This window comes from Equus caballus, chromosome 5 (genome assembly GCF_041296265.1).
Source record: "Equus caballus isolate H_3958 breed thoroughbred chromosome 5, TB-T2T, whole genome shotgun sequence".
NCBI classification, from domain to species: domain Eukaryota; kingdom Metazoa; phylum Chordata; class Mammalia; order Perissodactyla; family Equidae; genus Equus; species Equus caballus.
The window spans coordinates 56,633,074-56,649,944 of NC_091688.1; the positions used below are offsets into that span (position 1 = coordinate 56,633,074).

Genomic DNA, 16,871 nt, shown 5'->3' on the forward strand with positions numbered 1-16,871 from the left:
AGCCATTAGCCTTGGCTGTCACACCATTGGAATTGCTTCAGAGAGATGTCAGTGCAAATGGCAGGTTGGGCAAAGGCTAAAGACCTGATGTATAAAGTGAAAACCATTTATGTTACTTTCTGTAATAGTTTGGGATGGGGAAATGAGGTAGGATTGAGAGAATAAAACCCATGTGTAATGAAATCCACCATTATTTTATATTAAGCCAAAAACTGTAAATGGAGTGTTTGTAGTTATAAAATAAGGAGATGAAATCGAGGGATAATAAAGCAATCGAATCACACTGTTTTGATTTCCATACTCCTCAGATCTTTTCCAGACCACTCCACCCAAAGTGGATAAATAAATTGTGATAATAAGTTAACTACTCGTATAAATCACTGCTCTTTTTCTTCTTTGAAGTTTACTAATAGAATGCAAACTAGTAGAATTTAAACCCACTGTTGATTCTGGCTCTAGGAGATTACTTGAGTGCACATGTGTGCAAACAATGTTTTCCTGGTTTATATTGTTTTGTGATTTTGTGTTCTTGGCTTTCCGTTTGTGAATAATTGAATGAAATAATTTCTAACGTTCACAAAATATCACAGCAGTCCTTTTTCAAATTTTTGATTTTCTTCAGTTTTTTAAAATAGTAGATACTGAGTAATGCAAGTTTACCAAAAAAAATGTGTATTTATGATTTGTGTTATAAATAATTGAAAATTAAAAGCTAAGATATGTAAAACTAAAATGGGGAAAAGTGAAGACAATGCTCTTGAGTCTCTGTGAACAGAAAACTTTTAACTGCGTTTCCACTTCTGTCTACTTGAGTAGTTTTCTCTTGCTGATACCTGGACGATGTAAAGGAGGTAATGAGAGAAAACGCCCCAGAGAAGTGTGTTTCTCTTTCAAAGATCGTTTGCCTAAAATCACTGCCTGTTCCTTCCCAATCCAACTTTCTTTGAATTTACCGCCGCTACCACCTCCACGTCAGTATGGTGTAGCATAGTCAAGAGTCCCTTCATAGAATTGTATGATTAAGAGGGACCTTAAAAATCATTTAAGTCTTACTTGCTCATTTTATAGATGAAGAAACTGAGGCCCAGATTGAAGTACAATTTATTTTTATTGTGAAATGAAGGAATATTAGATCATCCCTAATAAAGTAATAATTCCAGAAACTTTTATTTCTCCATTTGCTAGTTCTTTCAACACGTACTGAATTCCTTACTTTATGTGTTAAGCATTAATTAGACCCTGTGAAATGATATTGAATAAGACAGTCTCCAAATTGGGGAGTTTACAGTCTATTTAGAGAATCAGATAATACAGTACAGAATGTTAATTATGCAATAATATGAGTAAACAGTATGTTGGAACACTTAGAAGGAAGCTCCTTTTGCAGCTTTGAGTGGAGAGTGGTCAAAGAAAGCTTCCTCACTGAGGTGAATTCTGATCTGAACTCCGAAGGACAATTGGCTAGGCAAAGAATTAAGGAAAAGAATGTCAAGACTAGAAAAGCATGTAAAAAGGTCCCGAGGTAAGAGACAGTGGCACAGAAATTCCCTGGGTAGTCTCTTGTAGCTCTGTAATTCCATACCTTTTCCAAGTATCACAGCTGCATGCATATAATAGGTATTCATGTGTTTCTTTGGGCCATTCATAGTACTGATTACATTTTGCCTTAGGTAGTTGTTATTCTTGTGCATATAATCCTGTTTCTGCCAGAATCTAAGCCCGCTTTAGAGGAATGCCCATATCATTGTTACCCTCAATCATCTACAACTGTGCAGAATGGACATATTAGAGGGCCAGTAGATGTTTAACTCCTTGCACAAATGTATCTTCTAATACATTCTTGTATCATCCTAACACAGTCTCCTTATTTTCTTCAGCTCTTTCTAGAATCTCTGATATCTCCATGGTCTCTCCAAAGCTCTTAGTAGTTTACCAGCTACCTCTGTAGCTGGTTGTAGAGCTCCTAGTCTGGAATTTTCACTAATCTATTTTTCAGAAGTTTGTGTCAATTAGATATATAATAGCATGTGCTTTAAAAAAATGTGATGTAAAAAACTGATTTGAGGTATGTAATTAAGTGTTTGATTTAAATTAACTCTATTCTAGCAAAGCCAAGTGTCTTCCTCCTCCCCCAAATAACCCTGGTAAGATGGGAGGGGAGAGGGTAATGTTAGTATTTGAGACCTTATACCAGTCATTGGTAGTGGAGCCAAAATAGAGTAGTGACCCAAGCCATTAAAATCGTTATGAAATAGGCCTTAACTTTATTCATTCATTCTTTATCAAATACTTGAGATGTATGGTTCTGTCTGTACCTTCTAAAACTTTAGACTATTATTCTGTAATTGTCTGCCAAGTACTAGGTAAATTATAGAATTGAACATAAGTAACTGAAATACTAATGCTATAAATGAAATTTAAACATAAGGTTATATGAATTTAAAAGGGGATAATCTGTTTAGAGCTATAAGGGAGAAATAATGGTGGAGTCTGAAATAATGAGTCTCTGTCAAAGTCTGGAAGTTTGGATAGGATTCTGATAGAGATAAGTTTGTTCAGTGTTGTCTGTTATTCCATGCCTTTTCTCATAAGTACATATGAAGAAAGAATGTTGTGTTAGGGACCTGGAATATGTGAAAGGCTTGGAACAACCACTGAAGAATGTGATAAGGTGTCAAAGAGAAATTAACAGTGATTGGCATTAGTGGCAAGTGCCCAAAGTGCCATGTATTGATAATGCACCCAGTTAGACATTTGGAGTGTACTGTGTCAGTGCACTGAGAATTCATATGCACATATTACCAAATAAAATGAGGATAGCAACAATATTGTACCTACCTCATAGAACTATTCTGTAAGCTGTTGGTAAACATGACTAATGTGATTGCCAGTTTAGATCGATGAACAATAAAATGTAAGTTCCAGCTATTACCTAGTTGATGTCAGTATTGTTTGCTATCAACTGTTCTCTCTTTTGGGAACCAACAAATTTTGCAGACCAGGTTTTATAGAGGGATTGCATGTTGTAATGTGAAGTGAGCAAAGGTGGCTCCACATCCACAGACTACTCTTTTTGATTGACTGAAAGAGACTGCATGCCGAGTGTCAACTGAAAAATAAATGTCTCAAATATTGGCAAAAGTTTTCTTTTCAGTCTCATTTGAAAAAATGAAGAGTTGCTGAGATCTGGAAATGTTAGCCGTGTGCAGAGTACCAGTAAATCAGTTACTCTGCCAAATGCACTGTTTTTGACTGCATCCCACAGTAAGAAGAGTATATTGCATCACAACACACTGCATGTGTAGTAGCGTATAGACACAGAACAGAAGCAAAAGCTTCATGAAACAAAGCTCATCCTTACTACATTCACAAGTAATTGTTACCTGAATGTGTCTCCTTTTTTTGCTATTGTTTGTATGCTATTCATAATCCACTAAACTGCATAATTCACTGATGAACTATAACCTGCACTTTGAAAAACACTGCTTATTGCAAGATTTTTCTGACATCAATTTCAATTTTGAAATATAGTTTTTATATAGTATAAATTTTCAAAATCATGTTTGTATTTCTAACTCTGGCCACTGGCTTAAATTATTTTTCTCTTCTGTTAATCAGGTATCAACATGGTTTTTTACCACCTTTTCTGTCTCAGGACTGAAGGACAAAATCCACCATGTGGACAGCCTCCACCAGCTGTTTTCTGCCATATCACCAGAACAGATTGACTTTCCTCCTTTTGTCCTTGAATATGATGCCAGGGTAAGAAGTACCAGGAGTTTCCCTTACCTGGTGTAGTATCTTAACTATGCTATAGGGCAGTGCTTGTGAGCACAACATCCTTTCATTATAAGATGATATTAATCCAATTAGTAAACTTGATAGTATCATTTAACATTCTTTTCCTACAGTAACTTTAGGAAAATGCATCATCCTGAGAGGGCTTTTTCCCCAGTAAATTTTTCAGTGGGAGATTTTTCTGTTGTCGATTTGAAGCCCATCCTTGCTTGTATTGTCAGCTTTCTGCTACCTTTGAAACATACCTGTGCCTAATTTTCTTAAGATTGAATGGCTTTTCATCTATATAAATAAAGCCAGAGGAGTCTATTGGTGTCTGACATTTTCAGCATTAATTGTAAATATGGTACCCTATCTTAGTAGTCTTTACCCTACTAAAAGTTTCATTTTGCTAGAATTTGTATAATGTTTTTAAGAGCATCAACTAACAATATTAGTATTATTACTTATGGATGCATTTATGAATCTATTACACACTTATAAAGAGCTACTCTTGAATTTCATCCAAGTTCTAGTCCATTGTGTTTATTCACACTATCACTTTAGTAGTTGGAAAAAAAAGTAACATGCTTGGGCCAAAGATCATCAATCTTCTTATTTAATTGTTGCTGATTACATATCTTTATGCATGAATCAGGGAATATATTTGAAGGTTATATTAAGTTTGAAATGAATTATTTCCTAATTATTGTACAACATGTATACAGTAAAATAAATATCCTACAAGACATTTTCTCTCTAACATTTCTCTAACTTCAGCTATGATTTCTGTTCCCCTTTATGTGAAGAACAAACTATTTAATGTGTTCTAATTTCATGTTTGGCTTTTGCACAGAGAGGATTTGTAATTGAAGCAACTGTATCATACATACAAAGGTTGTTGAATATATGGGAGAAGAAAAAAGAACATCAGTTTGTATTTATTGCAGATTACTGGAGTAGCAAATGGCTTTACTGTTATTCTTTCCAACTGTACATCACTTTTCTTAATATTTAAAAAAAAAATGGATAGCAGGAAATGTGAAAAGCACTAAAAGACATTTTGATACCAAAAATTTGGAATGACATTTCAAAGCTAGTGTCTGGATTTTTAATTTATTTTCTGGGGTAGAAATGTACAAGTTGGGTTGTATGGATTAGAAAACCCAAAGGACCATTTTTTAAGCTAACTCATTTTCTGTATACCTAAGGATCTATAAAGCAGGCTTTGATTAGACATCAACACCATACTCAAGCTTGGTTTTGTTTTTTTGTTTCGTTTGATTTAGGTTTTGTTATGTTTTATGTATCAGATACAGGCTTAATGAATAATGTGATTAGTGAAAATTAAATAAAAATAACCTATAATCTAACACTTGGGTCATTGGATCATCTCTCTGTACCTGTACTAGAGAGCTTTCTAAAATTGAGATATTAGAGCATCCATATATAAGGGCAAAAGAGAAGAATAAAAAGAGAGAATAAACAAAAGAAGGTGTCAGGAGATGGTGTGGAAAGGGCCGGCAGAGGGCTGATCACTAGATGCTGAGCTTTACATGTTATGCTGCAGTACTTTGGCTTTGTAGTCACTGGGGAGTGTTCTGCAAGAAGAATGCCCATTATATTCCGGTTTAGAAAGATGGCTAAAGAGACAGCATAGAGAAGGCCTAGAGAAGGGTAAGACTATAGTCAAGGAGACAAGTGAGAGGCTATTAGAGAAGACCGGAGGAGAAGTGAGACTAGAACTAGGGCAGTGGTAGTAATAAGGGCAAGGATTTGAAGACCTTAGAGATATTTAGAAATGGACATTTTAGGAAATAAAATCCACAGCATTTGGTGACTGAGTAGCCCCTAGGGGGGATGAAGGAGGAAAGATGCCTAAGGTGACTACCAGTTTCTGCTTTGAGAGACTTGGTGGATGGTTTTGCTGCCACTGCGGAGTGGCAGTTTGGAGGAAAAGCACTAGGGGGCTTGGAGAGAAGAGACAGGCGATGTGGTCAGTTTCTGACACATCAGGTTTGAGGTGCTTCATGGGGTGTTGAGGTGGAGGTCCAATAGTGGTTGGATATTACCTTGTAAGGAAACATTTTCCTTTGTTAAGAAGAATTGAAGATACAATTACAGAAAAGGAAATGAGTATAGAGTTAGTTAATTTTATTGTCATGTTCAATTGTGCTTTGCACATAGTAGGTTCTTTATTTGGTGAAGGTATAATTTGATGTTGGCTGTTGGCAAGTTTCAGTGGGCTTCTGTTTTTCTGAGTTTTATGTGGCTTAGAATAGTGACATAAGTTTCACAGGATTAAAAGATAACTTTGAAGTCAATTAGAAGGTAATTTTTATCTATATAGATCAAAATCGTACTGAGACCATTTCAGAAGGGGTACTAGTCAGCATTCTTATAACTATAGTCAAAGAAGAGAGTATATAAATTTACCTGGTAACAATTCTTCAAAGTTCTATAATTGTTTCCAGAAATAGAGAAAATACTTGATTGCTCAGCAGTCTCTTGCACAGTGTGAGACTAATATAAAAAGCTCTGTTTCATAGCATTAAGAATTAGATTTGCCCTTCTTACTTTATCACAATTTAATATAGATATGAGAAACCTAGAAAAATATGGTAGTGGAATGGAATGGAGAAATCTTAAAGATGGATAGTGAACCATTTCTTTTCAGATGAACTTCAGAACAGATTTATGTCTTCAAGCATGTTTCTGAAGCATGGCTTCCATGTATATTGAGGATATGGGAGTGGTTAGTATAACAGATTTTGATGGGAAATTCTAAAATACCAAAAGAAAAAATTTTTATTATTTTTTTTCAAGTATCCTGAAATGTAGCCAGTCCTACTATTTGTTTGTTTTGTTTTGTTTTGTTTTGAGGAAGATTAGCCCTGAACTAACTACTGCCAATCCCCCTCTTTTTGCTGAGGAAGACTGGACCTGAGCTAACATCCATGCCCATCTTCCTCTACTTTATATGTGGGACGCCTACCAGAGAATGGCTTTTGCCAAGTGGTGCCATGTCGGCACCGGGATCTGAAACTGGCGAACCCTGGGCCGCCAAGAACCGAAACGTGCGAACTTAACCGCTGCGCCACCAGGCTGACCCCTACTATTTGTTTCTACCTAAATTTACTTTTTGAATCTTTTTGATACTTGGTCAGATTTATAATCAGAAAGTAAGTTTTTCTAGATATCCCCTTGTTTCCTAGTTATGGTCCCAAGATCAGTTCCTGCTCCAGAGCGTGTGCTCTGAAGAATGGCAGATTCCCTAAGTCACTCAGATAACATTTAACTGCCTACTCTGTTCAAGACTGGATAGATTTAATGCTCTGTAATAACTATATTGTAAATACACCATAAAGCAATGCTATTTCCATCTTACCTCTCATTCTCATTCCTAACTATTATTTTACATTAATGCTAAGCATTTTCTGCTTGTGGTTTCCTGAAAAACAAGTTATTTATCAAAGAAATACTTTCCTTAAGAAATGAATCTGATGTCTCGTAAATCAAATCTAGTGTTCAGCCACCAAAAGTTAACTGTCTTGATTTTTATTAAAATAAAGTTAGCCAAAATGAGTTCAAAAAATTTCCGCTTATGCTGATTTGTTGCTTTCTGCATTTGACATTACATTTCTGGCATTTAGTTCTCCATCTTGATCTTGAACTAAACGCCCTAAGAACTATAATTGTTGCAAGGCTTGCCACTTAGGCATGTCATGGAGAAGACTCATTTCTGCCAAAACAGTTATTGTTATTAAATTCCTCTGTGATAATTGTCTTTGTTTCATAACTCTGTGTTAAAATTTGGCACACAGTAAGACAACACAGTCTAACAAAAAAGAATCTGGGCATTTGATTTGAATAGACATGAATTTAAATTCAGCTCTTCTTGTTACTAGCTAGGTGACCTTAGGTGAGTTATGCAATCTGTGTGATCCTCAGTTTCCTCTTCTGTAAAATGAGGATGTTACCTACGTACATGGCATGTGAGGATATAAAGGGATAAGGCAAGGAAAGCGCTGATAAAGTGTCTGGCATATAGAATACTCAATAGTGGTAATATTATTAAAAAATATTATCACCCTGCCCATCTCTACCTGCTTTACACCAACTCTAACTGACTGCAGTGGGACTACTCTGATGACTGAAAGCCCGCTCAGGGCCAAGCATGTGCTAGACATTTTACTTACACTATGTCATTGACTGTAAATCCCTTTCTTTCACATTGCTGATTGAATTGGTGTTATTACTTAATGTTCTTGTCTTTTTTCTTTCCACAGGAAAATGGGCCTTACTATACATCTTACCCCCCATCACCAGATTTGTGACCTGCCATCTTTCAGTGCTACTGGTTTCCAAGGACATCACTGTCTCCACGAATCACTACCTATTGAAGTGATATTCATTTTTGCTGTACAGATCCAGAGAGCCTTTTGTCCCCACCTCTCTGGTATTTTTTTATTGACTGTATATTTTCTGGCATATAAGCAATCTGAAAATGGTAGGCCATTCTGAACTGCACATTTATTTTAAATTTGTATATTTGTATCAAATGAAAATGTTCGTTTTTAGAGAGTTGTTAATAGAAATTGGGGAGCAACTTTTGAGTATCTTCAGTTTCCTCAAAGGACACTGAATTTTCCATTAGATGAGCCACCAATGTCGTTCACATCATCTCTTTAACATTGCACGCTTCCTTTGTGTACTTAAGTATTTCTCAAAATATATAGAACCAATGTATGCTTACTGGATGCATTGTTTGCTTCAGATCCTGGCATTACATTTTATACAGATAATTTGGTTATGATAAAAGAGAACTGTCTGGGACCAAGGATGTGGAAGTGTATCCGATCAAAAATATCAAAAGCATTAGCAAAACATAGGTCTTAGAATTTTATTGCACCAGTTAAGATTAAGATTTAAGGACTAAAGTTCCTTGGATTATATGTTTTGTTAAGATTGCCACTGTTCTGGTCTCAACAGTAGGGAAAACAAGACTGTATCTTCAGCCTTTTCCAATAATCATGGGTGATTTGGTCTCCTTGTTCAAAAGGACTGTGCATATTAGTACTCTTACATGAAGGGCATCCCCTAAGACTCTGTCAGTGAGCCTTTAGAAAGTGTGCTGTCTTCCCAGAGTTGTGAATGATTTTGTTTAGCTCTTAGAGCTACTCCCTCTAATGACATTTCCTAGCAATGTCTCTTGAGTTGCCTGCCTCAATATGTTGAAGTGCGTTGCAGTGAAGAAAATTCCAGACCACTTTTGACACTCAGGCTCTATTTGTGCCTTAGCTTGCTTATGAATAAAAATTAGGATTATGCTACCTACCTCACAGAGGTATCATGAGGATAGCATTTAGAAAGGGCTTTTGATGTCTTTGGATGAAAAATGCTAGAGGAGTTTGTGTGATGGGGTGTCTTCAATTAGTTTTTTATTTAATAATAATAAATATACTGAGAGTGCTACAAGGCCCTCCTCTTGTCCTTGGCACCTTTTGAGTGATTTTTCTTTTCTTGGGACAAGAGCTGTTAGTGCAAAATCCCAACCCTGAGGACCTCCTTCTGCTTTGCCCAGAATTTCTTCTGGCTTACTCCTCCCCCAGAGCTACACTTTAATGAGAGGCATCTGTTAGCCATTTTAAACATTTCTTCTTGAATTAAGGTCAAACCATTATCATTTCCATCTGGGTGTCTTCGTATTCCTTTTGATTCCTACAGCCGCCCTCCATTTCCCTCACTCCATCATGTATATTGACAGTTTGGGGAAGAAAAAGTAAAAGTTTTCTGTTCTAATGTGCTCAGAATTGGTGCTTCCAAGGGTCCCATTTCCCTATGCCCAAATTATTTCTTCAGTGGATGTAAAAGAAACATACTTCTCTTCATTTATGTTACAGAAATCCCCCTATAGTTGTCTTAACCTCATCCTATATCTTTCCATATAAATAGGAAGGGGCTTTACATTTCTTAAACACTCTTATCTTTTGCATGTAATGGACACGTTTGCCTTGTGTCAGAAATCAAAACTGCTTGTTCCCTATATATGCTTATTTGTTAAGGACTTCCTGTATGTTCCCTAGGTCATCATGTCCAGACAGCCAGTCAGATGTCTGCTATTAGTTTTCCTCTCAAACAGTACTCCTTTAACCCTTGAGCCTTGAGCTTTAAAAATCGGAAAAATTAGCTTTATCTTCTCCAGTCAATTGTTAGGTCATATTTAAGGTATCTTTTCACTAGGAGCAGTTATAAAAATATGTCAGCTTTTCTTTGTTAAAGCTGAACTTAGCTACCTTAAATTGGCATCTGCCGTGAATCATTTCCTCTATACATAATAGAAGCTGCAAGCTACTTTGCCATTTGAAAGGAAACATATTTATATGTACAGTTTCTTGTAGGCAATAATTTTGAGAGGATCTTCCTTTGGATTCATACCGGTATATTAATGTTTAGTAACACAAGGAGGATTCTACATATACTGAGATTCTAGTTCAATTGATGTCCTAGGGTATAAAGGTAGTATGGAACTGTATATCAACTGCATTTCATAAGTTAATTGTGACTAAAGATAAGAGCTCCTCTGCTCAGTGAAACTAAATTTGATATGAGACCAAGTTCATGCTTTTAGAACTGTCTCAAGTGTTATGTCCTGAGATTGTTTCAATGTACCTGGAAGGGGAACACAGTGACCTTGATGTTGAAATTATTAAGTTACATTTAGTATATATCTGCCTTTGTCAAAAGGTTGGGTAGGCTGGAAAACACGTGCCATTTTCAGGAACATATTAGATGATAAAGAGGTGACTGTGTGGAGATGACCACGAGCATCTGATGTTAATTCAAAGCACTACCCAGTCCTTAGGTGCAGCAAACTTGAGTTACACCAAATGCTATTTGAATTGAGGAAGAAACAGTTTACAAAATATTAACTAACTTATGCAAGGCATAATATGATTTTTAAAACAAGTATGTTTCTTGCTTCAGCATATATTTGGATTCTTAACTCATCTATGTTCACGTTTCTTGTTAGCAAAAATGACCTCTTGAAAAAACCTCAGTCTTTATTGGACTCTGATGGCTTAGACACTGGGTGGTTCATATTTTAAAGATTTTCTTTTCTTTAATATATATATATCTTATTTAATTGGCTGGTGCTCTATTATATTTATTTTTTCAAAAGAATCCATCTACAGTAGTTTGAGACTATGCAACAGGATTCTTAGACTGTTTTTGGTAGGAAAAATGCATGTAGATTTTTGATCAAATATCTGAAGTCTAAAAGGATTAAAATGTCTCCCATTTCTGGAGAGGGATGAGTATAATCACTCTAGTAGGAAAACGTGGCTTGCCTATTTCTACCTGTTTTCTATTTGCTTAGATATTGTTTAATGGATTCAAACTATAGATAATGGTTAATCCTTTCTTTGCAACAGTTGATAGGAAAGCAATAAAATGTAGTTTCAGTATAAGCTAAAAATCAGTTTCCCCTGATACATTGTCAGTGTATGTATGTAGATAGAGTTTAAATTGCTTAAGATGTGAACAGAAGTTATTAGAATTTGACAGACTGGAAGGAGAAGGATTGTATGATTCTAGGCACAGTGGATTGGTTGTATTAAGGGCCAAAAGGATTTCAAGACGGCATATAAACCTGTAACATTGGAGTTAGCCAGTGAGTTTCAATTTTGGTTCTCTTAAGTTATGGCTATCATAATCAGCATGCACTAGTGTTTTACCTGTACTGGCACTAATATGCCTCAGGGTATGTAATTAACTGTTGGTGTGTGATTGCTTGAGACCATGAAGGATAGAGGAGGGTTCTACCTGTAATCTAGGTCGTATCGTAAACCCAGAGAGTTTAAGGATTGCCTATTAGGCCTAACCATATATACATATACATATAATGTATACATACACTCATACATACGTATCTGTATATATACACACACAGTAACCTGGTTGGTTTTAATTCTTTGCATGTGGTTTCTGTAGCCCATGTGAAGAGAACTTAGGGCAATAAATGATTCTACCAAAATAGCCCTTAAACAGATAATGTCAAGGTCATTTTAGATATTAGTGGCTCTCTTGGATATTAGTTGTTAACTTTGTTTTCTATGCTTCCAGGAACAGTATCTTAGAATCTTTTTTTATTACAGCATGCCTTAAATGTGTAGGGTTCACTGAGTTCAAGAAAAGCATAGGTATTCTCTAGATGAATTACACTAACAAAATCGTAACTGCTGAATGTGATCTAATATTTTTGTTGAACAGTTAAAACTAATATATTTTATATGCACAATCATATTTTTTTTGGTAGTATGTTTTGTTAGTGTAAGCACACAGTCATTATAAACTGAGCCAGGACTTTGTCAGACCAGACAGACCTTGTGGGTCAAAATGTTTAAATAAAAGCTTAACATAGGTAAATGATTTTAATTGCTTTTGGGCAAAGGAGACCTAAAAATGTTTTGATTGGTCTTAAAATTTGTTTATTCAAAATTCAGAAAGCTTTTATGCATATTTTGCATTTAAAAGTATATTTTGGTCTTTCTGACTTAGGATCTCTTTTAAAGAGGATCCCCGCTCTATGCATATACAGCCTATGAAGAACTCGTAGCAAAACGGTAATGTTTATTTCGAATCACCAGGTTAGGACAGTCTTTTTTGGCCATTTATACCTGGCACTTCTCTAATCACCAAAGTTAACCTACAGAGTAGTAGAAAGTGCAGCGAATTTTACTGTCAGCTTTCTCTATGGAGACCTAGACTAATGCTTCTGAAACTTTAATGTGCATATATTCAGTCAACTGAGAATACGTTAAAATGCAGATTCTGATACAGTAGGTCTGGGGTGGAGCCTAGGATTCTCAGGTTCTAACAAGCTCCTAGGTGAGATCAATACTTCTGGTCCCAACACCACACATAGAGTAAAAGAGCCTAGTCGATATTTAGCTTCCATATTTTCCCTGTTTGGGGTAAAGGAGACAGAACTATCATTTTCATTCCTTCTGTGGGCCAGGCACTCACACATTCATTGTCTCTTTTAATCCTCCTACAAACCCTGTGAGGCAGGTGGTAATAGAGAGAGGTTAAGTGACCTGCTGGAGCCCACACACACATGCAGTGTAGTATAGAGCAGTGTTTCTCAAACTTGAATAACACACATCTCCTTTTAATAAGGAATAATTCTAACTCCTTTTTACTTCATTTATTTATTATAATGTTAAGTATAGATAAACATAAAGCTACATATAAATGCCTTATGCTTACAGCTCTTGCACAGTATAAAACCAAAGGAAGTTTACAGATCAGACACAAGCAAAACTATAAAATTAATAAATTTAAAATGATAGTAATTAAATATGATGGATGATGATGTTTTGCCAGCACAAAACCGTCACTTGTAGTTTGATTATGGTACTGAGTGCTGTAGTACATGTTCTTTTTTTTGGTGAGGAAGATTGGCCTGAGCTAATATCTATTGCCAATCTTCTTCTCTTTGCTTGAGGAAGATTGTCACTGAGCTACCTGTGCCCATCTTCCTCCACTTTGCATGTGGGACACTGCCACAGCATGGCTTTCCAAGTGGTGTATAGGTCTGCACCCAGCATCGGAACCCACAAACCCCAGGCCGCCAAAGCAAAGCACAAACCCAACCGCTACACCACTGGGCCAGCCCCTAGCACCGTTCTTTTGAGTTCAGCACGCACCTTCTACGATGTGCTATGTGGTGAATCAATTCACCCACTGTTTTTCTCTGTTTAGACTATTACTTGCATTTGTTTAGCACATAGTTCTGTTCTTTTGGTCTTCATCTAGCTTGAATGCATCATTTCCTATTAAGTCAGCCTCTATCTCCATGAACCTCCCACACAACTAAAGCAGAACCTGGCTTTAACATGCAAGTAAATACAAATGCAAACCTAGGCACTGAGACCTTCTGGCAATATTTGATTTTAAGGCATTTTTCCAGATAATTCAGAACATGAATATTGAGTATTTTAAAAATTTTCATCAACAGGAAAAATGTCTAATTCTCATAGTAAACTCATGGATCCTCCGCCCTCTGCAAACATACAAACACACACACTCCCCCACTCCCTTCTCTCCCTCTCTCCACCAGAATTTCTAATGGTGGTTAGTAGCGTTGGTACTTCGGCTTCTGACACACTGGCGTTCAGAACTTGGGCATGCTTCTCAATCTTTTCTGAACCTCAGTATTTTCATGTATTAAACAAGAGTGATAATACTTAGTGAACAATTAAGAGAAATAAATGCAATAATGTTCATAAAGCATCCGTAGTATGTGTTTATAAATGGTAGCCATCATTGCTTTGATTAGAAATAACAACTAACATTTGAGGATTTATTAATGTGCCTTCAACTTTGCCAGCTCTTTATATGTGTTATCTTATATATTTAGTGGTAGAATCAGGATTCAAATCCAAGTCTAACTCCAAAGCTCATGCTTTTAATTAAAATAATTTAATATTGAACATCAATGTAAGTTGTTTATTTAAAAGTTTACTTAATCTTAAAGTGTATTTTCTCAAAAATATTTATTGTAAAATTAATGATATTTCTATGGAGGGGAAATGGCTAAGGTACCTTTTAAAAATTCTTTGATGTACTAATAATCAAATTGACACAAAATAAATATAAATTTCTTTTAAAGGCTGTCATGCCAGGTTGTGGTCAAGTAAAGGGAGATTAGAACCCTTAGGCTCAACTTGTGCATTATTGTTCTCTTGCACAGTTAAGATCTAAAACTAAGGATAACATGAGATTCTCCTTGAATCTCAATACACCTTTTTTGCAGAAAAAGAATTTTCCCCCACCAGTATTACCCTGTTATTCCTTGACAGTTCTGAGAAATAGTATGCAAACATCTTAATTTCACTTGGGAAACATTTTAAAAAATTGTTCTCACTGTCCTTTAAAGTAGTATCTAGTAAGTTTTCTATCTTTTCTTAGTTTTTAAAATAAATTCTGGAGTTCTAAAAAATGGTAAGCACACTTGTAGGCTAGGTTTTTTATTGCTTTGCTTTTTTCTTTAATTGGGTGATGGGAGAAAATAACCAGGAGAGAGTTGTAAAAAGAACTCAGTTATTTATTAACAGAGCTAGTATGTATCAAATTCAAATTCTTTCCCTGCTTTACTAAAACATATTTATACAAATTATTAAAGTAGTGGAGACACATGAAATGTGAGTCTGCCATTGAATTTTGTTAAAGTCTGCTTTAAAAATATTTCCCTTTGTGCCATCTTATATAGAAGCATGATAATAATCTATGTTGTGGAAATTATTGATTCTTTTTCCCGTCCAGGCTCTTTCCCTCATCTGCAAAGTCTTTAAGTTCAATCAATGCATGCCTCTCCACACATGAGGGTTATCAAGATAGGAGATATGTTTTCTGTGATACTTCACTGCCTCATCTCAAATCACAGCATAAGAAAATTGTTCTGGCTTCACGTTATAGATAAGGCCCAGTTCTACCTGATGTTCTCTGTTTTAGCAATCTGCTATTTGATTTGGGTTGTGAGCCGTACTTCAGTTTGTTATTTTCCTGTTTCTCTTATTAAATACAAATAAGACTGGTTTATAACTTTTCCTGTACTACTTGAATGGAAAGGCCTCTGGTCTTTTGCTTCTTTAAAATTCAAATTTATTCTTTATAAGTAGGTATATAAAGCATTTGACTATTTCATTATGTCTTTTAGTTTAGACATGTCTGACATTTTCTTTTTGAAATGCTTATAAATTATAACATCATATTGATTTTTTAAAGCATTGTTTGTAGGTGGGTTATGTTGTCTATGAATTTTAATTTCTAATAGTAAAGTAGCTGTTAAAATTTATTACGAAAAGGGGCATTGGTTCTCAAACAGCTGAGAACGACTGAACCCTCCCATTTTACAGATGAAAGAATGCAGCCCCAGGCAGGTTAAGGCAAATCGTGTGGATTGTAAACAGTTTGAGAATGACCTTGCCGTCTATAGGTAAAGCTCTTGGGTTTAACTATGTTTGCATAGCTGCTTGACTTTGACGTTCCATTCTCTCTTATGTCCTCTAAAGAAATTTCTTTTTAATTTATTATTTATCATTTACTTTTTATTTAAATTGAACTTGCTCAGCCAAGTTCCAGGGGAGGACCAGAGTTCAGGAATTAGCAGCAGAGATTATCAGTCATCATTCAAGGACTGTGAAAATATTTGGGGGTAGGAGGTAAGTGTTAAACTTATAGGTTTAAGATTTTATTTTTTTACTCAACTATCCCTTCACTATCCACCTGTTAAAAAAAAAAATTCCTCCTTCCAGCAGAGTTGAACAAGAAGGCGGCATTTAAAACCATCTTTTTTGGAAATCAGATAATGCTGAGAAAATGCTGATCTGAAAATGATGAACTTACACCACCTAGAAAACTGCACAGACCCTACCATGTGCCAAAAGTGTGCAAAACAGGCTATTAAAATTGTGGAGGCTCTTTCAGGAGAAACTGAATTCTTATCTATGAGTATTTTTCTGACATTTAGTTTTATAGCAGAGAAATTCTCTTCTTAACTTGTTCCTGAATCAATGAGCAAAATCATCCTACAGAGAAACTATACTTCTTCCACTCATCCAGTAAATATTTACTAAGGTTCTAAACATTAGTTAAATGCTAGGTGCTATAACAAATAAACTGAACGTGCATAATGGCTTAAACACAGACATTTATTTCTCACATAAAGCCTAACCAGATGCAACTGTTGAGCAAGCAGCTCTTCTCCAAGTCTTGATTCAGAGAACTAAACTTGAATTTTGTGGCTCCGCCATCTTCAACATGTGGCTTTCAAAAGATCCGTGTTTTTCTGCTTCAAGCTGTCAGATGGAGAAGGAATGTGGAGGACTTGCACACAAGGTTTTTATTGCTAGAGCTGGAGATGGCACTGTCATTTCTATTCATAATCCATTATTTAGAACTCAGTCATTGGCTGCACCTGACTGCAAGGCTAGGAGGCTAGGGACTATAGTGGGTCCAGGAAGAGAAAGATAGGAATTTGGTGCCCAACTTTCTGCAGTAATCCAGGCAGTCTCCTATGTGCTAGA

General features: G+C 35.8%; 1 protein-coding gene across 7 annotated transcripts in view; it reads left to right on the forward strand.

Moving 5' to 3' along the window:
- Positions 1-14,073, forward strand: part of GDAP2 (ganglioside induced differentiation associated protein 2) — a 71,477-nt gene extending 57,404 nt beyond the window's left edge. For 4 of the 7 annotated variants that reach the window (XM_005610276.4, XM_005610278.4, XM_005610277.4 and 1 more), the window contains exons 13-14: positions 3,619-3,762; positions 8,067-14,073. In XM_005610276.4, coding sequence (XP_005610333.1) covers positions 3,619-3,762; positions 8,067-8,114 — 192 coding nt within the window. In that variant the 3' untranslated portion in view covers positions 8,115-14,073. The remainder of the gene's footprint in view (positions 1-3,618; positions 3,763-8,066) is intronic. The other 3 variants (XM_070267134.1, XM_070267131.1, XM_070267132.1) reach the window with 1 other exon arrangement.
- Positions 14,074-16,871: the final 2,798 nt, after the last annotated feature.